General features: G+C 38.4%; 1 protein-coding gene across 1 annotated transcript; it reads left to right on the plus strand.

Annotated features, from left to right (window-relative positions):
• Positions 1 to 2,703: 2,703 nt before the first annotated feature.
• LOC115928494 (deleted in malignant brain tumors 1 protein-like) lies at positions 2,704 to 23,883 on the plus strand. The gene is made up of 12 exons (XM_030995738.1): positions 2,704 to 2,863; positions 3,166 to 3,360; positions 3,958 to 4,287; positions 4,630 to 4,959; positions 5,472 to 5,801; positions 14,418 to 14,747; positions 17,974 to 18,303; positions 19,177 to 19,509; positions 19,975 to 20,307; positions 20,776 to 21,108; positions 21,920 to 22,252; positions 23,525 to 23,883. Exons 1-12 carry the CDS (start codon positions 2,704 to 2,706, stop codon positions 23,863 to 23,865), a joined length of 3,678 nt encoding a protein of 1,225 aa, XP_030851598.1. The 3' UTR covers positions 23,866 to 23,883.
• The last annotated feature ends 164 nt before the right edge of the window (positions 23,884 to 24,047 follow it).

The following is a 24,047-nucleotide window of genomic DNA, read 5'->3' on the forward strand; positions in this document are numbered from 1 at the left end:
TTTTTTATTATGCTAATATAATACATTGTTCTTTTCACACTCGAACAAACCACAACAATACATGGGGAGAGGAGGAGATCCATGAATATAAAGACATGAAAACGGATTACAAAACGTCTCAACAAAGAAGACTTAGACATCGATGGATATTTCATTCCAAACACGAACATTTCTTCAAATAATGCCTTAATGGGAAGTCGGTTACGGATAAGAGGAACTGTTTTGGCAAAATGAACATGCAAAAGCTTTCCAATGAACGGATTCTTTGTCTTAAAGGGATCCGGTAACTTTGTCTCAGATTCTTAAATAAAATTCTGGATTTAGCTCATGATGCAAAGATAATTATAAACCTTTAGGTCAGTCAGGAACCCCATGACATTTACAAGCCGATCGCCTGTCTGATTATCAAGATATTTATGATTGAAATTACAAATTTTGAAAACCGTTCGCCTGACGGTTTTCATAACACTAAAGTCTATTGGGGAAAACGAGTATGGTAAAACCGGTCACTTAAAGATTTTTACTTTTTTGAGGCACTTCTTGATCATTTTGAAGCGCAATTTTTTTAGGGCTTCAATGTTACACCATATCACAGACACTGATAACAAGTAGGGCCGTGTATCTCAGATTCAACATTGTTAAACGATCCCTTTAAGACATAAAAGAAAACATAAACATGATTTTATGGAAGTGGAAACGGCTTACCAAAGGCCGTAATTGGGGGCGGATATGAATCACAAGACCTTCGTCAAATGATGGTGATACAATAACATGTGCAATAACACGTTATAAAACAAATCGAACATGGACATCGGTTGTATTGGAGGGGAAGGAAAATCCCCTCACAGCAAGACTCGACACAGAAAGAGATGGTACATGGGTATGAAAACGGTTCACCAAAAGTCCGCAACAGGAATCGACACAGATCTTGATCGCTATCTTATTCCAAATACTATCCTGGAGACTGGATCTATCCGAAACAGTTGCAGAGCAGAAGCAGATAGACAGTCTGGTGAAAACAAGGAATTTAATTGTTGATATTTGTTTTACGGTACGAAATGAGGAAGGAATGGTGACGCATGGTAAGAGTGATGTACTAGCAACTTGCAGAGTTGATTGGCGTCCTGCAGGATACATATAATAGACAACATCAAGAATTGGGAGGGTGGAATGAGAGTAGCGAGGGTGAATGCCTCAGAGAGGCTGTGGCATAACATGAACCTTATGTACTCTCAATGCATACATTACATTTTTGTGAAAAGAAATGCTGCAAACAAAGGAGGGTATAGGTAAGATTGTATGTGTGTGTGTCGTTCCGAGAGGGTGCGTGTGCGTGCATGCGTGTGTGTGCGTGAGGCTCTTTTTGAAAAACTGTCTATCCAATGTATTACATGTTATAGTGTTAAAGATGAGTAATAACTTCCAACAGTATATGATTATGTTATGATTCTGTGGTAATTAGTACCGGAACGTATATATGCTTTCTTATGCATTTGTAAAAGTTTGAAAACGAAATGTATAAATGAAAAGGTGCTATTCGTTAGATATTAAATGTTATACATACTATCATTCTGTTGTTATTTTTTGTGAATTGAAAGAACAATAAAATATCTATTAACAAAATCTATTCATTTTTGTGAAAATTAAAATGAACGGAGTTACATTAATTTCTTATGTTTTAGTGTTGAATAGGAATATATTAGACACATTTAACCTATAAGCGTGAACAAAATATAGGACACATTGTGAGTACCATGGGTTAACTATTTTTTTCGAAAGATATTTTTCTTACTCGCGACGTATGTCAACTTACTAAAAACGTATTTGATCGCCGCAGCTTTAAAACATTAAACCTTTTTCATTTGTCAAATTTTCTTTGGAATTTGTGGATCTACATTTGTCTTTTTTCTGCCTTTCATTTATAAACCCCGTGTAAGAATGGACCCGTTCGTTATTTTTATGTCGCTTTTCGCAATAAACGACACAATGTGGTAATATACTCTTCAATGCCTTTGTCCAAACTAAGTAAATATCTGCTCCCCACTAATATTCACCAACGGACAAAACAGTGGCATAGAACATTGCTGTTTATTTAGCCATATAATTTGAAAAAGTCGTGAACAACTTTCTAACTGGACGGAAAGGGGTTATCCTTGCTATAGCTTTATAACATTTTTTTTAAAGAATCGACCAATATTTTCAAAACCTTTGTAGTATAGCAAGAAAATCTGCTTTTCCATATTCTTTCCTTTCTGATTCTTGGTGAAATTTCGGCTAGCAGTCCGGCGGTTTGGGGAAATTGAACCCGTCCCCATGGAAATTGTTCTACATTGGCATTTTGAAGGATATACCGTGGCTTATCATACCATACCACCAATGCAGTGACTGATGAAGAATATCACTTGTCAAAAATCAATCCACTCTTCAATTTAAAAGAGGGAGAATCAGAGCTGTTTGTGGTTCCAGAGGCATATTCTAACGCTTTATATAACCAGATAAACTATTCTTGCTATAAAATGGGTGGCGGAGAAGAAATAGCACCATGTACACTTTTCAACCAGAAGTACGTCTCGTATTGGCTCCAACCATGCTAAAGGAAGAGTGGAGTTCTTGTATAGTGAATCCTGGCGAACTGTCTGTGGTGCCTCGTGGGATCTAAGAGATGCAAGAGTGGTTTGCAGAATACTGGGGTTCGACGGTGCCATGGCTGCGTCACGATCAGCAAGGTTTGGTCAGGGTGCTGGTGATGTTCTTCGTGTCGATTGCTGGGGAACAGAAGACAGCCTGGCCGACTGTCCATACTTTGGGGTCAGCTTTCCGTGTGGACATCACATGGACGCAGGTGCCGTATGTTATTTAGGAGGTATGAACTTCATACTTATTTAGTAAACGATTGCAAAATTTGGAACGCGCATAATGTTCGCAGAATTGTATTACTTTAAAAAAAAATTAATTACGTTCATGAAATATTTACAATATTTCCGAAAGTCTCCCCTTCAATAAATACATGAATACACGAAATGCAACGTAGGAATACCCTATTGAGATTGACAAATTAATTTCTATTTTTGTCTATGCTATTTCTAATTCACGAAAAATATGAAGTCGAATCACGTAAACAACAACATGAACTGATGTTCGCTTTAATATATTTTCATTATATAGCCCATCCGAACCCATACCAAGTTCGGCTTGTCAATGGATCTGACAGTGCTAAAGGCAGGGTAGAGGTCTTGCGGGACGGATCCTGGGGAACTGTTTGTGGTGTTGGCTGGGATCTGAGAGACGCGAGGGTGGTCTGCAGGATGCTGGGGTTTGATGGAGCCTTGGACGCACCGGGATCTGCTAGGTTTGGTCAGGGTTCTGGTCATATTCTTCTAGATAGGGTCAACTGTGATGGAACAGTGATGCAGGTGCCATGTGTTACTCAGGAGGTATTATTTCTAGATATTATAAACTAGTAGTACACCTATCCGAGAACGAGTTTCAATGAGAACGAACATCAGAATAATTCTTTTATAAGTGACTTTAAAAATCTCCCTATTTGCCTCTTAATGAATTATTTTTAACTAATTTTGTTAAGGGGCTGAATCTTTCACAAAATATATAGTTATTATCATTGTGCAAGTTGTTTTCATTCGGTCGATTTATAAGGAGGCAGGTATTGTGGAGGATCGTACATAATAGTCATGTAAGAATAAGATGTTTCCCTACGGGCTATAAATCATTGGATTAAGGCACAATGGTGTTAATTTTCTTCTCGTCTACACTCCGCATTTAATATGAGGTTAATTACGAGGTAGTACTGATAGGATAACTATTTGCAATCAATAGCAACCAAAAGATGTCTCGATTTATTTAAACTGCCTTCATACTTTTTCATCTAACGTATGTTGAAATTTGTGATGATATTATCTATAACAAAAACCCAGTTATTAAGTTTTTATTCTCTTGTAGTCCATCCGAACCCATTTAAAGTTCGTCTTGTCGGTGGGTCCAACGATGCTGAAGGGAGAGTAGAACTTTTGCACGGTGGATCCTGGGGAACTATCTGTGATGACAGCTGGGATCTGAGAGACGCGAGGGTGGTTTGTAGAATGCTGGGGTTTGGTGGAGCCTTGAACGCACCGGGATCTGCTAGGTTTGGTCAGGGCGCTGGTCGTATTATTCTAGATGTCGTCGGATGTGACGGAACAGAAGAAAACGTAGCAGAATGTATTCACCGAGGGATTGGAGTACATTACTGTGGACATGATGAAGATGCGGGCGCTATTTGTTACAATGGAGGTATGTTTAACCGCCACAAGCAGTCCCGATATGTCATTATATTAGGAGTTTACTTATTATCCACTAATATCAGTCGTGGATGGTCTTGAGCTGATGATATGTTCAAGAAAAGACATGTTAATAATTAGTCTAGTTTCCACTAGTTTTCTTCCGGCTTATTCAAAGGAGGGACCAATACCTTAGCTTAAGAATCATATTGAAACCATCCAAACTTTTCTACTACAATAACTTCACAAATAACATATACATAACTGCCTTGTGCCATCTATTTCATTTTGTGTGCTATTTCACATTTTATTGGTTTTTAATTGCATTATCAATTACCGACTTCCTTTGCCTCAGCCCATCCAAATCCTTTCGGAATAAGGCTCGTCGATGGATTCAGCAAAGCTGAAGGAAGAGTGGAGGTCTTCTACGATGGATCCTGGGGAACTATCTGTGATAATGGCTGGGATCTGAGAGACGCGAGGGTCGTCTGCAGAATGCTGGGGTTTGAGGGAGCCTTGGACGCACCGACATCTGCAAGGTTTGGTCAGGGATCTGGGGATATACTTCTTAATCTTGTTGGTTGTGACGGAACGGAGGCAAATCTTGCGGACTGTGCACATCTTGGGTTAGGTGTCAATTTCTGCGGACATGAAGAGGATGTTGGTGCCATCTGTTACTCGGGAGGTATGTCTCAACACTTTCAGTAAAATGATATTGTGTGCATACCTTTTTATGATATAGTCAGGCACAAGAGTGGTTTCATAACCACCCTGTAAAGATTGTTGTTCAGCTGTTTTAAGACGTTTCACTGACATTCGTGCCGGATAGACGCTGTTTGCACAATGTAAAGAATGTGCAATGAATGAATTGTCACAAGAAAAAAGGGCACTATTTGGGTAGTGGTCATTTATTTTAAAATGTGTATTTTACAGTCTAGTTTGCATGATAGACACTTTCACTAAATGTCGATACATCCCCCCAGTATAACAAAGGCTAGTACAGATGTCTTCGATAGGAGGCTGAACAGATATATAGTAGATGATACGATTATTAAAAAACTCTCCAACCCCAATAAGACTTAAATTGACTTAAATTGAATGCATACCCAAGTAATTATATGAAGAACTAAACTAGAAAAGGATAGAGAATGACAATTGTGGCTATACTAAAAGAAAGAAATTTCATTTTCGTTTTAGCCCATCAAAACTCTGTTGGAATACGGCTCGTGGGTGGTTCTAACAGTTCTGAAGGCAGAGTGGAGATCAGATACAACGGCACCTGGGGAACAGTTTGCGACGATGGCTGGGATTTGCAAGATGCAAAGGTCGTATGCAGAATGCTAGGATTCGGCAACGCCTCAACTGCACCAGGTTCATCCCAGTTTGGCGAGGGGAACGAAGACATTTTTCTGTCTCATGTCGGGTGCGATGGAATGGAAGACAACCTTGCGGACTGCGCACATCTAGGGTTCGGAGTGCACAACTGCCAACATAACGAAGACGCTGGGGTCACGTGTCTCATAGGAGGTACAATATTTTAATTTTACGCACATTGCATCCAGTCATCATTTTTCATTTAACCTTTCAAAGTGATCTTACTAAATTTGACACGTTTTGCATCCAATTATGAATGAATTGCTTACAAGGAAAAAGTTAATAAATTATTTACGAAATTCATTATAAAGATAACTATTCGTATACATGGCAACGGATCATGTGCATTATATTAAGCACTTACGATTCAAGCTGGAATCAGCGCAAAGTCGAGAAATAAAGGATTTAATTACTTCAAAAAGTTACTAACTTTCTCTTAACTTCATTCAAAACTTTATACACACCTTCGTTTTCATACCTTTATAATAATAATTATCATAGCCCATGTTTTTATCTTTTTTCCCGTATATATTTTGAAAATGTGAAATGTCTTAATGTGAATTGTTTATTAATGATATTTATCTCATGTTCCACTTTTGTCATAGATATGACTACCTATTCCCATTTATTCGCGCCTGATGTTACGACACCTACAACTGACGATCCGATGACAGCTGCTGACGACATTACAGTATTATCGTCAAGTACGCAGAACATTTCCCGCAATCAGGAAATCCCGACTAATATTGAAGATCTGAACTTGAATACAAGACCTAGTCTGTTGTCAGATCTTCCAAAGATATTTCTACTTGGGCTTTGCGTTTTATTGTTTACCATCATTCTGATATTGTCCTGCTGGTACTGTCTTCATAGAATAAGAAAAAGAAGGGCTGCGAAAAATGTAAACGCCGATATTTATATGGATGTAACGAATATTGGCACGATGCAAGCTATTTCAATAAACTCCGTTTATCAAGACCTGAACGCCCCACCTCGGTTACCGGATAGACGAAAATCCGGTATGCTTCATCATGATTATGAATCAAATATAGCAACTGATGGTGACGGAAAAGATGATCTGAATCTCTCGCAATACATCACAAAAGGAGAACCACATAAATACATGGACATGAATACCGTTTATGAAACACCTGACAATGAAAAACACTTTGATCTCGATGGATATATCCTTCCGACCGGGGACGTATTATCGGATGATGTAGTGACAGCGACGGCTGATCATTTTCGTGACGATAAATCGAATAATCATGAGTACATCGACATGAAAACTGTCTACCAAACGCCCTCAGCGGGGAAAGATGTGGACATGGATGGATATCTTCTCCCGTGAGAGGACAACTCCGACACAGACCCGAGCGAAAACGATGGGAAAACACTATCTAGTGTGCAAATAAATAAAACTGCACCTAAAAAAACTCCTGAAGTTTCTAAGAGTTTAAATAAAAGACTAGAGGCTGCCGTGAAAAAAATATATAACACGGGATTATTACCATAAATATATGGACATGACAACTGCGGGTAAAATATACATAAGATAAACGATAAAATTAGACACTTATGAGAAGGGGTTCAGTTGTTGCTAATGCACTTATCCGTCATTTGTAAGGATGTACACAAGTGTGCTGAAATAATTGATTATCGAATGAGAGCCGTATTTTAGTGGTAACAAATCACCACGGTCGAAAAGGATTCTTCCGCTTCAGTACGATGGAAAACTGAAAGTGATGTCAAATTTAATTATTAATGGCGGTCATAAGTTTAGCGAGTAAATTAAAATCCTCTTTAGTTCCATACGATCTCAGTTCAATGACGATTAATCCCGATTCCAGTACCATTCACACGCAACTGTTTTTCTAAATCATCTTTTAATTCAATGGACAGGTCCAATGATTAAACTTATCCTCAAACCACTGATCTAAACCAACTCGTAGATTAGATTTCTCCATTGTGTAATATCATTCAAGACAAAATGTATGACCGTAATACAGACTTTCATGTAAATGTCAGGTTAAACGACAATAATTACGTTATCAGTGTTGAAATAATGAATAAAACAATAAGGATTTGGGTTAAACAAAATGAAAGTATCATATATTTTCTGTAATTTTACCTCTTTGTGATACACGAATAAACATTTCTGTTAAGATTGTAAATAAACTGACGAGTGTAATTGCTTAACCAAATAAGAGCAAAATGTTCGGCATAGCAAGGACTGTACAATAAGGGAACAATAATGTACAAAATGAAATCGTATCAATGATATTGCGTTCCTTCTTTGGTTATAGACGTGTCATATCAAACTACTTAGATATTGACTCTACTCGATTTCCTCGATCACTATCATCACTTTAGATTTGGCTTAATTCATTATGTAATAGATAAGAATAGAGATTATTCATAATCATATGTAAGTCCCTTCTATTCATCCAAATAATCTATTTTCACAATATGTATTTTTCCTAACGATAATAAAAGGAATAACAAGTCAGGCTTAACATCGCAGCTAAATATACCTATCTTGCTTCCAAAATAACAGTTCTGGCTACTCAGCAGTATGTTTCTTCCTTTTGTTTGTTGTATTCGTTAGTGAGTATTTTTTTGGCTATAAAGGTCAATATATTGTTATAATATGCACGACTTTGCAAATTATAACAACCTTTTTAACACGGTATAACGCAAAGAAAAGAGGATTATGCGCACCTCTCTTCCTTGCATATTATACTCCATTGTTTGAGCAGCGCGCATGGCTAGACTCCAAGGGAGCAAGGCAAGAGGTCGCAAATACCCTCAATTTAATATTTCAAATACTGCATGCATTCACTATAACATATAATCACTTAAAAATAAGAATGTGCCTCGAGCCATTATATCTTAACCTCAGCCTGCTGCCTAGGTGAAATAAAGCCTCACTCTGGAAGTTGTCGGTTCACATATTTTGTGGTACTTGATCGCCGGAGCATGGGATATTTCTATATGTGCACGAGCGTGCTACGTAACCACGTTTCGGGCACTGTATAACGTGTGCTAAAGTTAGTTAGACTGTGCATCTCTCAGCCCTGCGCGAACCCATTATTTGCAATAGGAAGTTTTCGCAAACTCAATGCGGACGGAGAATCTGCGATTCGTGCGCATAATCGAGAAGCTACTATAGTAACAGCGGGGTGAACGATGAGGTACTGAAATCCAGAACGGGTTTTGGCCAAATCTATGGGCGTTCTCAATGACGCCCCAAGTGAATCAAGTGCCTCGATACAAACAACAGAACTGTATTACATTCACCTGATAAGAATAATATTATTTAAATAGACATAATAAAATCTGCATACATTAGTTGTTGCCACACTTAATACATGCAGTTTGCATTAGTGACTTTTGTGAATACTAGACAGGTGAGTGAAACAATTTGTATTGAGGAACTTCACAACGACTGTATTAAATTCGATTACATTACGAAAATGGCCTATTCCCTGCCACGCAATACAGTAAGGACGGGACTACATGACATGCACAGCTTGTATTGTCTCGACCAAGCCACGAAATGGCTTTTCATCAAATTTTAACAATTTATCATCAAGTTTAAAACAATTCATGTTATATCCATATTTATGTTGTTATAGTTGAGAAACAATAATCGGAAGAAATTAAAAAAAAAATACTCACCGAAGAGCCGCTCACGTCAGGGGCGGATCTAGGGGGGGGTGGGGGTTAGGGGTTTAAATCCCCCTTGGGCTGCCCCCCCCCCCCCCCAAAAAAAAAAAAAAAAAAAAAAAAAAAAAAAAAAAAAAAAACAACATTGGTTTGCACTTTTTAAATGGAAAAAAAATATAGCTCACTGCTCCAAAGCCCTCCCCTCCCCCCGTAGCACAAAGCTAGATCCACCCTATTCCAGAATCACGCTTGATTCAAGCCGTCGAAGATGGCGTTATCAACAAACTCATAATTATGCTCACTATCCCAGCCTGAGAACCATTGAGAACGCGCGTAGATTTGGCCAAAAAACGTTCTAGATTTCAGTACCTCAGCAGTCGACCCGCTGTTACTATAGTAGCTTCTTGATTTTGCACACGAACCGCAGATTCTCCGTCCGCAATGAGCTTGCGTAATACCCCTAATGTTTGTCGAACGGGCAACAACTAATGTATGCAGTTTGGATCTGTCTATTGAAATACTATTATTCTTATCAGGTGAATGAAATAGTTTGTGTCGAGGCACTTCACAAAGACGTATAATAATAATAATAATAATAGTGTAAACTTATAGAGCGCACACACCGTCCAGGGACGCTCATGGCGCTAGCTCAGCAACAGTATGCATTAAATTTGGTTACATTACGAAAATTGCCTATTGGCACTGCAAATGCAATATCTCCGTACTATACGTACGCGAACCCCGAAAAGCGAAACCGCGTATTGTAACGAGGGCGGTCTGTGTGCGACGGCCGTAACCCTCAGTGCTCTATGTCGGAGAAGGTCTGTCCGTTGCTGAGCTAAAACTCGCTAATGTCTTAGTATGGCGCATGTAATCGATAGGGGTTTATTCCAAAGGATTACAAATGTACCCTGAATCATATTTAACATACATAGCATACAATTCGTTGTTCCCTCTAACATATATTTACCTCCCAAATTCAGATTTTACCTCGTGTCATGATATTTCAGCTTAAAATATACTTATGAAATACATGGTTCATTTATTGTCTTATATTGAACGACGGAATATACACTATTTGTATACTAATTATATACACATTAGAGGATAGATTGTGCAGATGAGAAATACATTTTGCAATATCCAACTTGACGCTACCATGTTTTGTTGTAATAAAAAAATGGAATTCAGGCAGGAAAAGCTGCGAGTTAACTTGAGAGAAATGGAAAGAGCATGAGAGGGTAAAGAGGAAGGAGGAGGGGTGAGACCACTTCACAAACAATTGGGTATTAAATTGTTAGCTAGACATTGCATTTCAGGAAAAACTTTTAACATCAGGGTCCCACACTCCATAGGCCTACATATAATATATTAAATGGAATATGTTGCCTTTAATGTACACCAAGTTAGGAAATTCGCCATCATAGGCCATTGATATAAATTCACATTCGTTCAAAAGCAAAAGTACAGATGAGATGAGAATAAACTACAGTTTCTGCTGCACTTCCTGTGCTATAACACAACTCGCGTCGGTTTATGACTTGCGTGACAACCCATCTGAAACTCGTATACGTCGATGCGATGAATTCCTTTCGTTCAGGCTGATGCGTTTTTCCGAGACGTGCTTTCCTGGAGGTTACCGACAACTAGTACAGAAGTTACAATATCGTCCTTCTTCTTTTTAACCAAACATATAATTTCTCGACATAAAAGAACCTTTGAGGCACAGCTCGTGGCTGATCCCAGCCGTTTCTCACAAGAACAGGTTCCAAGAGGCGGCAGGAAAAGGGTAAACTGCACTGAACACTCCCCCAAAACTCACGCCGCTATTATATGCTAATATGTATATTACATACACAAAGTCAAAGAGAAAGGATGAAAGGGAAGAACTAGTTTCCACTTTAATACAGATGTAATATTGAAGAAAATATGCAAACAAGTACATTATCATCCTAAAACGGTTGAGCATTAGAGAGATATCCCCGTGTGGCTTAGCACAGACTTAAACGGTTACAATAAATGTACTTGATTCACAATCTGTGTTCATTTCCTATGATGCTTATACTACAAAAGAGCTACTTAAGATTTCTACGTTGAACCATCTAAAAGTAGTTACGTTATGAAACACGATAACGAGGTTATTTCAAAAAGGCAAACAATCTTAGGCAGCTAAGCTCTGGGGCGAAAAAGAAGGGCACCTTGCATGGAACTTATTGCATTACATTAAAATATGCGGTTTCAATGATACTTTAGAAGAAAAAAAAAACAGTTCGAGCATCATATTATCGTCTTGGTCGAGCATCGACACGCTATATGCATAAGCATTACTAACCTAGTTATCAATGAATTACCTAGACTATAGTACCATGAGTACATATTTAATTCCCAACTGGGCGTAGTCAGTTTCTCATGAATGTAGGACCTGAACACTACAACGACCTCATCACCTCATCGCATGTTTCCCTCGCGAGCTCGATCTGGGCTCGCCGTGGTACGAACAAATAAGACGCTACCCGGCAGGCTAGCTTTGCAAGAGTGTTGTTCTATGTTATTTAATAGGTACGAGAAATAGCTCCGCCTCTTCTACCAACGGCTCTTTACTAAATGTATAAAGGAATCCTGGTCCTGCTGGTTGTAGCTAGATGGAGTGGTCCTGCTTACACCTTTGTCCATACGTTCCGCGTATTAAGGTAGGAAATACGAGAGCCTATTACAAATGGCCAAGTTTTTGTTTAGTTTAGAGTGGAAAACATTGTGGATACAATAGTTTGAAAATGTTTTCCAACAAAAAATGGCACTTCCACTATGAAAAAAAGGAAAAGGGCATTTTGACGGATGTACGTCTTTAGGAAATGGATATTTCTCCATGAGGCAAAATCTTTCGACATATCCTCACGTGTAAGAAGAGGAACGACTGACTAGCTTGAGGAGATAAGACAAGCATGCAAGAGATGACAGCTTTTTGCTTTTTCCGCACTTGCGAGAGAATGAATATTCAAATTCCATCCATGAACGACATGAACAATTCATTGAAATGTCATTGAGTAATTTTTGCAAATTTCGAACCATTGGCCAAATTTTGTTTGGTTACGAAAGCCTGGTCTGAAATATACTAAGTGCGCGCGCACGCATGCGTGACTTCTGAATTGGGTTCTGTTCAACGTGTATACATTAATACGATAATCTATCAAAGAGTACAATTCAATATAAATTGTGACTCGGATCTCGTGATGAAAGGTCTAGTGTCTAGTCACCTTCAACCAGTCGTTAGGGTATCATGACATGATATATTGTCGGAAGCTCCATGTTACCACACAAAATGAATAGATTCGCAATATTATGAATGACCTTGGCTTGGTCCGACTTCTCTAAAACCCTACCAACCTATATCTTTAATTTTCTGCCTTTTCCACGAATAATTCATACACATAGTTATAACAGGAAACATATAAACAGAGAAACTCCAAGCTTATTTGACAAATGTCAGCAGTCTGGAAGCTATTTTAACCGCTGCCCCCCCCCCTCCAAAAAATGTCCAGCAACGCGCTCGTTAGCTATCACAGTTTTACGATCTAAATGACCTGATTCTTTTGTTATCATATTTTCTAATGAAAAAGAGGGGCAACGGATCCGTTTCAGAAAAAGGTTAATTCTTACTTTCGTTCTGCGTCACAATAAACCACTTTGGATAATTTACAATTAAATGGAGTTTTTCGGAAACTCATCGACAATATTCTACCTAGATATACGTCTTATAAATTGCTCCAACAATGCTTAAGGAAGAGTGGAGGTCTTGTACGGTGGATCGTGGATGACCGTTTGTGGTGGTTACTACTGGAATCTGTTAACCGCAAGGGTAATATGTAGAACGCTGTGGTTCGACGGTGCCCTGGACGCGCCACGATCGGCTAGGTTTGGTCAAGGTTCTGGTGATATTCTTGGTGTCAACTGCTGGGGAACAGAAGACAGCCTGGTAGACTGTCACAGTGTGTGGCTTGACTCTTCTTGTGGTCATCACAGGGATGCGAGTACCGTGTGTTACTTAGGAGGTATGAACTCTTTTGGACATGAGGAATCGACTAGTCGTCATTTTAAATGGCATACTGTTAACATCGCAATACAAAACACAGATTATCTTGAGCTTGTATGATCATACAATTACTTTTTTTCCTATCATTGCTACAAAATCAATTACTAAAATCTAAGGAAAAGGTTTTATCACATTCTATGACTGCGTTTGACTTTTACAATTTGTCTAGGCATTCATTGAATGCTGGCTAACATGCAGTCATATTGCTTTTAAGTTTCCGTACTCATAATAATATATGTATATTTAAGTTCATACACTTTTTCATCAGTTACTGACAGTAAATGCTCGGTCAGACAACGCGCGGCAAAACCTCGGCTTTAAATATATATATATATATATATGACGTAAGGTGCGTCCTTTGGTGCGCACAGTTGCCATTCATTTACACGCCATTTCTGAACAAGCCTTTAGTGATTTTTCTTACGTTTCATGAATGATTTTGAAGAGGTCCACGCACAAGGGGTAACTTTTAATCGGGGCACTGCTTCTGCCACAGGAGGGACATTGTTGTTCTCTTAGGATTTGTAGCAGGAGGGGCATTTTCTCGATCTATTATGTTCACCTACATGAAGAATTGGTTTTGCTTTCATAAAAAATTGTTATCGGACAAAGCAACCAAACTACTTTTAAAAAATTACTTACGAAAAGAGTAAGATTAAAAATGCCTTGAAATCGCTTTGAGATTACTAGAAAAAATGATGACGATTTGAACCCTCAAAGGAAAAAAAGGCGCCTTAAAGCCAATGCATTACAACATTGGTAAATAGAGGCAAACCTATGATTTGACATGGTTTATTCAATTTCATAGGAGATGTTTGTAGTTATGAAAAAAGCTGCATTGTGTTTATTGTTCTAAATGGATGATATCGAAACGTGAATAATGATACTAAAAAATGTACATTTTCGCAATCCATGTATAATCATTTCCACAAAAGTAGCCAAAGCTGTGTGTAAATATTGTATCCTTACACTATTACAAACGAATTACGTTTCTTAAAATTCATTTTTAGCCCATCCGAATCCATTTCAAGTTTGTCTTGTCGGTGGGTCTAACGATGCTGAAGGAAGAGTAGAGGTACTGAACGATGGATCCTGGGGAACTATCTGTGACAACAGCTGGGAATTGAGAGACGCGAGGGTAGTTTGCAGAATGATGGGGTTTAATGGAGCCTTGGACGCACCGACAACTGCTAGTTTTGGTCAGGGCTCTGGTCGTATTCTACTAAATTATGTCAGCTGTGAGGGAACTGAAGACAACCTAGCAGAATGTGCTCATGCAGGAATTGGACTTAACCCATGCAGTCATACAAAGGATGCAGGAGCCATTTGCTACTCAGGAAGTATGTTTTCTCTCTATTTGTGGAAAAGTGTTACACATTTTAAGTTTCATATTAAACCTGCTTTTCACAACCTACTACACATATATCTATATATATATATATATGTGTATGTTGTCGATTTCCTGGACATACATGTAAAAAGCTGGTGCTCAAGCAAATCGAGCTTATTGATAAAGAGGGACTTGAAGCGCTCTTTAGCAAAGCTTGATTTGGAGCTTGCATCCAAATTTGGTTAATAAATCATGTAGGAAAAGCGTAAATCTGTTTTGCACTGTATTTTAGTATTATCAGGAGATACATCACTACTTTTAAACCTTCAATGCCCCTTTCTTCTTTAAATTTGCTGTTAGGCCCAATGTACAATTTAAGGTTTCTTACTTGGTATGCCAGGGTATTGAATACTAGGTCTCATGCAAGGTAGCACAGCAACCAGTGTAGTAGCTGGGGATTATGGAATTGTGTAAAACAAATTGTATTCACCGCCCCCCCCCCCCCTCCACTCAGACTTATATCTGCATTATTTTAACAGGTGGCAAAAAATATCCTTAAGGGAGCAATTTAATCGAACGGTATAGAGTGCGGATTATTCGAAATATGGTATTTTCGAATCCCAGGATACATCTTGTCGAGGAAACTAGAAAGACATTCCAAAGTTAAAGGTAAAGACCAGTTATGGTCATGCGATTGCATTGTGAAAGAAACGTTGTGGAATCGATCAGAAAAGGTTGATCATCTAGCATCTAGCATCTGCAAGGTTCTGGAATCATCAAAATGATAAGAAATTTGGCCCATTCTTCGTAAAGTTACAAGCACTATACACAGAAAGATGTATATGGGACTACCCTATATCTCTCACAGACCATGAGAGAAACAAATTTACCAAATATATGAATTAGTAGGCGGTTTCCCGGCAAATTGTTATAATCATGTATTAGTCAAAACATATTCTTTCACATGATTGGTAATTAGAGCTTCCATTTCATTTTTTTTTGAAATTCGGGCATTTTCAATACTGGTCTTTACCTTTAAGATTTCCTTCAGATATTGAAACATTTTGCAAGTGTAATTTTAAAATATATGTATATTATCCTATTTTTTTTAATTTATTTTTTTTTGTTTGGGGTGGGGGGGGGGGGGGGGGGGGGGGGCGCAGTATCAAAATCAGGCCGGAGCAACTCAAAGGCTTATTTTAAGGAGCGTAGGAATGACGATGGCATTCTCTTTGTTCTTCTTTTTTAATCTGCATCGTCCCTTTGAAGAGCTGTTTATAAGTTATTTTATATAGCGGGGTTAAAATAACGACATCCTAAAGTTTCCTTTTGCCAGGGTTCACTGCGAATGAGCTTTAGACAACTGTTGCTTTTATTATCTTAATCCTAATGCAGTTTACCTTGCGTATTGGGGGCGCATATGACGTATTTTTTCGCGCCCTCTATTTTGCTTTTTTTTTAAAAATGTCCCTTTCAAATGCCGCCCGCGTCAATTTTAGCTCCAGAAGGGCATTATGTTATATGGTTGGAACGAAATGTGTTCACTTCGATGGGACGAGTTTTTGTCAGGGGAGACATTAAATATCATTCATAAAAGCAAGATTTGACTTGTACTTAGGCATGTTGGGGAAGGGGGTGATCAGCAGTGAAGAAAGCAAACACAGATGCAGACCTATATATCTATCAAAAAAAGGCATCTGTTTTGACATGAATGAGGACAAACGAGGGTCACAAAAAGGGCAGATTTTACGTCAGAACACTTCTTCTGTAACGGGAAGGACATTGTGTGGTAGCAGGGGGGGGGGGGGGGGTTCTTGATCTATTATGTTCACCTACATGTAAAAATTGGTATTGCTTTCATAGCATAGTGCTATCAACCAAACTACTTAAACAAAGTACTTGAGAAAATAATAAGATTATTAATGCAATGGAAAAAAATAACAGCGCTTTGGATCCTCAAGGCAAAAACAAAGGCAATGAGATTAAAAATGGGCCTGAAGGTGCCTTACGGTCAATGCACTACAACACTGATATATAAAGGCATAGCTATGATTTGAAATAGTTCATTCAATACAAATGAGATGTTCGCAGTTTAAAAAAAAAAATGTATTGTATTCTTTTTTTACAAATGACATTTAAACGTAAATAACGATACTGACTGCTTAACATAAACTGATTTCATAATTTTCAAAGATCGATTACTTTTGCCTTTTCCGATTTTATAATTCTCGCAATCGCCAATACATGCCAGGATGTAGCCTCTCGGACGTAATTTCGAGCCACTTCCGGGACTTACATAATTCCCGTGTACGATGGCGCGGGGGCGGTACACGTATGATGCATGCGCATTGAACGTATGTAAGCGTCCGGAAGCTATTTCCAGGTTTACTCAGTTTTTGTGACAGCAGCTCCGAAAACCAAGAGAAAGATACTCCAAATCATATCGACGACCAGATTGAATTAAACAATGGAAGCCCCTCCTCGTGACTTCGAGAAAATGACGGGCTCAACTTTAGAATACCCCACCAAAACTCATCATTTCTGTTGGTCGTTCAATGAGCCAACAGACATCTTTAATGTTATCTTGTCCATTAGTATTCTACACGAGTTTTTTTTTTACTTGCAAAAGAACACAACCAAAGAAGGTGTACTTTATTATTTATATGCCTCTACTTGCTCTTGCCCATCATACATCCAAATACCATGTTCATTCAAGCGTGAACACATACCACACAACAATGGTACCAAATGGTTTGGGATAAAACACTCTTTCATAAGATGTATAATAATTTACTGTACATAGATGATTTTAAAAATAATTAGCAATTTTCTAGGTGTAAACTTTCTTTTGACTCACATGGTATAGAACTGTTGAAAACGTGTATAACACTGGGTAAAAATCTGAATCTCGCCCTGCGTGTGCGTGGTATACATAAATGTAAGCCAGATCTGATGAAAGAAAAACAGAAATTCAAAGAGTGCGTCAGATCGTTTCTGATGGCAGGTGCCCTTTGATCATCCGTTGTCAGGGGATGAGCGGAGTCCCACCAATCACGTGTTTCGCAGCTTTTAAGTAACCTGATATCCCAGTTACTTCAGCATACCGTAGAATGCTAGTTATAGATTTTGAGCAAAGAATCAATGGCAACCGAAGAATAGCTAGTTTAATGCTGAGCTGCCAAAAAGTTTGTATTCGCCGTTAATGTAACAACTATCACGCAATTTTTGTCTTGTAGCCCATCCGAATCCATTTCAAATTCGTCTTGCCAATGGATCGAATGATACTGAAGGCAGAGTAGAGGTACTGTACGATGGATCCTGGGGAACTATCTGTGATTCATGGTGGGATCTGAGAGACGCGAGGGTGGTTTGTAGAATGCTCGGGTTTGATGGAGCCTTGGACGCACCGAGATCTTCACGGTTTGGTCAAGGCTCTGGTCGTATTCTACTAAATGATGTCAATTGTGACGGAAATGAAGACAACTTAGCTGACTGTGCTCATGCAGAGATTGACCTAAACTCATGCAGCCATACAAGTGACGCAGGAGCCATTTGCTACACAGGAGGTACATTTTCTTCTCTCGTATAACAAAGTTTTGTTCAACTAAACGTGCTGTGAATTGTTTGCATGCTTAATGAATGAATATGAAAAATCTCAAGAGCTAAGTGACTTAAAACTGAATAATTCTTCGCATTTGATGTGCAAATGGTCTAAACAATCAACAATTAAATTAAATTTTAATTTAATTACCATCAAATGCAACCACACCATATTCCGTAATTCTATAACCAGACGTATTTTTATGGCAAGCCCTTTTAACATTTATTCATCTTTCTTAATATCAAGAATTCATTTCTTGATTACAAGAATTCTTTTTTTTTTTTATATCAAGAATTCAATTCTTGATATCTTAACGCAAGACTATTGCGAGAATTATGTGGATATCGAGCGCAAAAGTATTGCACAAATTCACAATTTATTTCGAGCGCAAGAGTTGTGTAAAAATTCATTCTGATTTCGAAGGCAAGAGTTGTGCAGAAATTCATTCTGATTTCGAATATGATATCAAGATATGATTTTCTGTTGTAAAGCAATGGTAATTCTTGATATCAAGAATTCATTTCTTTATATGAAGAATTTAATTCTTGACATCAAGAAATAGGAATATATGTTAAAACGGCTTGCCATATATTTTCTTTAATATTTTTTTTTTTCAGCACAAATGATTTTAAGCCGAAAATGTTTTGGTGGATCATTAAAATTATTCAAAACATTTTCGTTTAACCTCAGTATTATGAGTTTAATGTGTTGATGATAGGATTTCTTAATACAAATAATCTTTCTTCAAATTTCTTTTACAATTATATTCAAAGCTAATATGACATTAGCCAAAATGCTATCCCAATGCGGTATATACGTCTTTCCTATTCACGTGTAGCTAATCCAACCCCATTTGATGTTCATCTGATTGGTGGATCAAATGAAGCTGAAGGCAGAGTAGAAGTATTGTACGATGGATTATTGGGAACTATATGTGATGACAGTTGGGATCTAAGAGACGCAAGAGTGGTTTGCAGAATGCTGGGGTTTGATGGAGCCTTGGAAGCACCGAGATCTGCTAGGTTTGGTCAGGGCTCTGGTCGTATTCTGCTAAAGGATGTCATTTGTGAGGGAACAGAAGACAACCTGACAGACTGCGCTCATAGAGGAGTTGGAGATTATACTTCATGCAGTCATGCCAAGGATGCACGCGTCATTTGTTATTCTGGAGGTAGGTTTCTCTGGTCCGTATTCTACAGAATGAAAGTCCTGGGTCGATCTATGAAGACTAAATGGAGCAGGAATTCCAAAACACAGAATTGGATATGAAGGACTTTTTAAAAATAGTCAAGTCGAGTGCTTTTCATATTATTTACGACAATGGAGGGGAAAACCCTCTTACGGCTGATATACGCAATTTTAATTTCGACCAGATATCCAGTGAAATGACATCGAAGTAGCTGCGTAGTTTCCCTCTGGATAATTACCGATTTATTTCCAATGAAATAATAGAGAAGAATGACAACTGTATTGTGTTCGTTTCACCCCAACGGTACAAAGAGAAAACACCGAATTGTTGGCATTTCACCCATTAATTAACTTTCATTAGTTATCCAGGCAAAAGATTAGGTTTATTTCGCAAACATTCGCAAAATTTTAAAAAGGTAAACTCGTATAAAAATAATTTTCTCCCCAGCACATCCTCAGCCATTTCAAGTTCGTCTGATTGGAGGGTCTAACGATGCTGAAGGCAGAGTAGAGGTCACACACGATGGATCCTGGGGAACTATCTGTCATTTAGGCTGGGATCTGAGAGACACGAGGGTGGTTTGTAGAATGCTGGGGTTTGATGGAGCCTTGGAAGCACCGAGATCTGCTAGGTTTGGTCAGGGCTCTGGTCGTATTCTACTAAAGAATGTCAACTGTGAGGGAACAGAAGACAACCTGGCTGACTGCGCTCATGGGGGAGTTGGAGATTATATTTCATGCGGTCATGTCAGCGATGCAGGTGTTATTTGTTATTCTGGAGGTAGGTTTCTCTGGTCCATATTCTATAGAATGAAAGTCCCGAGTCGATATATGAAGACTAAATGGAGCAGGAATTCCAAAACTCAGAATTGGAAATTAAGGACTTTTTGTTTAAAAGTCAAGTCGAGTGCTTTTCATACTATTTACGACAATGGAGGGGAAAACCCTCTTACGGCTGATAAACGCAATTTTAATTTCGACCAGATATCCAGTGAAATGATATCGAAGTAGCTGCGTAGTTTCCCTCTGGATTATTACTGATTTATTTCCAATAAAATGATAGAGAAGAATGACAACTGTATTGGTGTTCATTTCACCCTAACGGTGCATAGAGAAAACATCGAATTGTTAGCATTTTACACCTGAATTCATTATCATTAGTTATCCAGGCAAAAGATCCGGTATATTTCATAAACATTCGCAACATTTGAAAAAGGTAAACTCGTATAAAAAATACTTTTCTCCTCAGCCCATCCTCAGCCATTTCAAGTTCGTCTGATTGCTGGGTCTAACGATGCTGAAGGCAGAGTAGAGGTCACACACGATGGATCCTGGGGAACTATCTGTCATTTAGGCTGGGATCTGAGAGACGCGAGGGTGGTTTGTAGAATGCTGGGGTTTGATGGAGCCTTGGAAGCACCGAGATCTGCTAGGTTTGGTCAGGGCTCTGGTCGTATTCTGCTAAAGGATGTCAACTGTGAGGGAACAGAGGGCAACCTGGCAGACTGTGCTCATCGAGGAGTTGGAGATTATACTTCATGCGGTCATGTCAGGGATGCAGGCATCATTTGTTATTCTGGAGGTAGGTTTCTCTTTTACAAAATAATTCATTTGTATTAGTAATTCAGGCAAATGATCAGGGATTTTTCATAAACATTCGCAAAATTTGAAAAAAGGTAAACTAGTATAAAAATACTTTTCTCCTCAGCCCATCCCCAGCCATTTCAAGTTCGTCTGATTGGAGGGTCTAACAATGCTGAAGGAAGAGTAGAGGTCACGCATGAAGGATCCAGGGGAACTATCTGTAATTTAGGCTGGGATGTGAGAGACGCGAGGGTGGTTTGCAGAATGATTGGATTCGATGGGGCCTTGGAAGCACAGGGGTCTGCTAGGTTTGGTCAAGGCTCTGGTCGTATTCTTCTAGTTAATGTCGGTTGCGATGGAACAGAAGAAAACCTTGCAAACTGCGCTCATACAGGGATTCAACGTTTCTCATGCAGTCATACAAATGATGCAGGCGCTGTTTGTTATTCAGAAGGTAGGTTGTTTCATTTTTTATTTTGTTGTTGTTAGGTATTTGAGTAAATAATTCTTACTTATTCGCTTGCATATACCCATGCAGGTATATTTTGCTATTCCTTTGGTCGATCATTGATGTTAATTGACTTACAAGAATTACAAGAAAGCTTGCTTAATCCGACGTCTCACCTATAATCTTGTTTTAATGGTCAAGAGATTGCTCTTCTACAGATATTTCCGATCAGGTAAAACGCTGTTAACCAATCCATGTACTTTAATGTGTTTTTTAAAGAGGGGCACAAGATTACATTTATTGCAAGAGTATGTACATTTTACCTGATAGATCTAATCTGCTTTTTATCCTTACCATTCAGTAAACACAACAGAACCATTTCAAGTTCGTCTCACCAATGGAACCACCGATTCAGAGGGCAGGGTGAAGGTTTTGTATAAGGGAGGCTGGGGAACTATTTGCGATGATAGCTGGGATCTAAGAGACGCAAGAGTAGTTTGTAAAATGCTTGGATTTGACGGAGCTTTAGCCGCACCTGGTAGTGCTACGTTTGGTGCCGGAAGCGGTAAAATCTTGTTTGATGACGTTGGATGCAAGGGCACAGAAGAAACCCTTGCTGAGTGCTACCATCGAGGGTTTGGAGTCAACAACTGTGAACATGATAGTGATGCTGGTGTCATTTGTTTTATAGAAGGTACGTTGTGTATTTTAAATTGTTAGTGTTCATTTATACTAGTTGTCAGCCAAAATGGAGTTACGGGAAGGTATCTCAGATATAAAAAAAAAAAAAAACTTCCATTGGTCATAAGCATGATTCCTACGGTTAGGCTCAGTTAAATAGTTTAAACATAATATAAAATCGAACAAAATGGTTCGTTTGGCATTTTTGTCGATTGGTAACACTTCAGTGACTTGTGCTTATAAATTTGTAAACCTTATGCACCAATGTTTGTGTTGGCTATTAAATGTTTCATGCATAGGCTACCTTTTACGAATATTAATCTTTGTCATACATCTTACTATTATTTTTTGTAGAGGGTGTCAGTAATTTGTTTAAAGTAAATTTAATGGCAACTGAATAAATCTTTTGTACACACTTTTGTCAATGATAACATGCACTTCATCTGGACCCTCTAGATCCATTTCAAGTTCGTCTTGTCAATGGATCTAACGATGCTGAAGGAAGAGTAGAGGTACTGCACGATGGATCCTGGGGAACTATCTGTGATGACTGGTGGGATCTAAAAGACGCGAGGGTGGTTTGCAGAATGTTAGGGTTTAACGACGCATTGGCTGCACCTATTTCTGCAAGGTTTGGTCAAGGACATGGCCAAAGTCTTCTGACATATGTTCGTTGTGAGGGAACAGAAGATCACTTGGCAGCTTGTTTTCACGCAGGTGTAGGAAGTTCTCATTGTAGTCATGGTAGTGATGCTGGCGCCTCTTGCTCTGTGGGGGGTAAGATTTTCAAATCATAATAGAATAAAGAAATTCTGATCGTCAACATTTTTTATCCTGGCTGGATAGGCATATGCTTCTTGATTTGATACTTTCCATACCTTTCCGGTGCTAATGGAGAAGAGAATTTCATATTCATAAAACTGTCAGAATTATTTATGTTCTACAAATGTATACAAGTGTTCCTGTAGATTAATCTTTTTCTTGTATAATTGCGATGTGAGATCTTGTTAACATTTTATTTAAAGGGGATAACCTAAAATTGCAATAAAAATCCGTCATTATTTTTTTACTTACAAATTTGTCGAAATATCAAGCTGTGGTTAAAATGCTCACTAGCGAATATTCCTTAGAAGTGTTCGTCAATTTTCACCAAGGATTTCCAAAATACTGTTCTATGAAAGAATTCGTTTGTAATTGCGTTGATTATCAATAAATATTCATAATTCTCTTTGATAGGGTCAATATCACCCTAACCCACCCTGTATTTGTTTGCTATACATTTTAGTTCAACTTGACAATGGAGCCGATGGATATGAAGGAAGAGTTGAGATACTACACGAAGGGTCTTGGGGAACTGTTTGCGACGATTCATGGGACCTGAACGACGCTAAAGTTGTGTGTCGACAGTTAGGATTTGATGGGGCTTTAGCTGCTCTACCCCAAGCAAGATTTGGTCAGGGTTCTGGTGATATCTTTCTGGATGGTGTTCAGTGCAATGGAACAGAAACCAACCTCAAAGACTGCAAGCATAAGGGAATAGGTGTTCATAATTGTATACACAAAGAGGATGCCAGTGTCATATGTAGACATGGAGGTAATACCATGAATCCGTCATTAAAAAAATAAAAAGCAAAAACAACTGGATACAGATCGTCTACATCGAAAAGAAAAGGCCTAAATTATATTTTTTAATCACGGTAATCGAACACCCGGGTAACGTTATTATGCATTCAAAACACAACTTCCCTAATATATCTTGCCATATTAGTCCGTCACTCGAAATTAGGAAAAAATACAAGCATGGAATT

Source organism: Strongylocentrotus purpuratus, unplaced genomic scaffold (genome assembly GCF_000002235.5).
Source record: "Strongylocentrotus purpuratus isolate Spur 01 unplaced genomic scaffold, Spur_5.0 spur5_scaffold_3, whole genome shotgun sequence".
Lineage (NCBI taxonomy): Eukaryota > Metazoa > Echinodermata > Echinoidea > Camarodonta > Strongylocentrotidae > Strongylocentrotus > Strongylocentrotus purpuratus.

Coding starts and splice junctions, on each gene's coding strand:
- LOC115928494 (XM_030995738.1), top strand. CDS start 2,704: ATGGCTGCGTCACGATCAGCAAGGTTTGGTCAGGGTGCTGGTGATGTT. Junction 4,960..5,471: donor TGCCATCTGTTACTCGGGAG/GTATGTCTCAAC, acceptor TTTTCGTTTTAG/CCCATCAAAACTCTGTTGGA. Junction 20,308..20,775: donor TGTTATTTGTTATTCTGGAG/GTAGGTTTCTCT, acceptor TTTTCTCCTCAG/CCCATCCTCAGCCATTTCAA.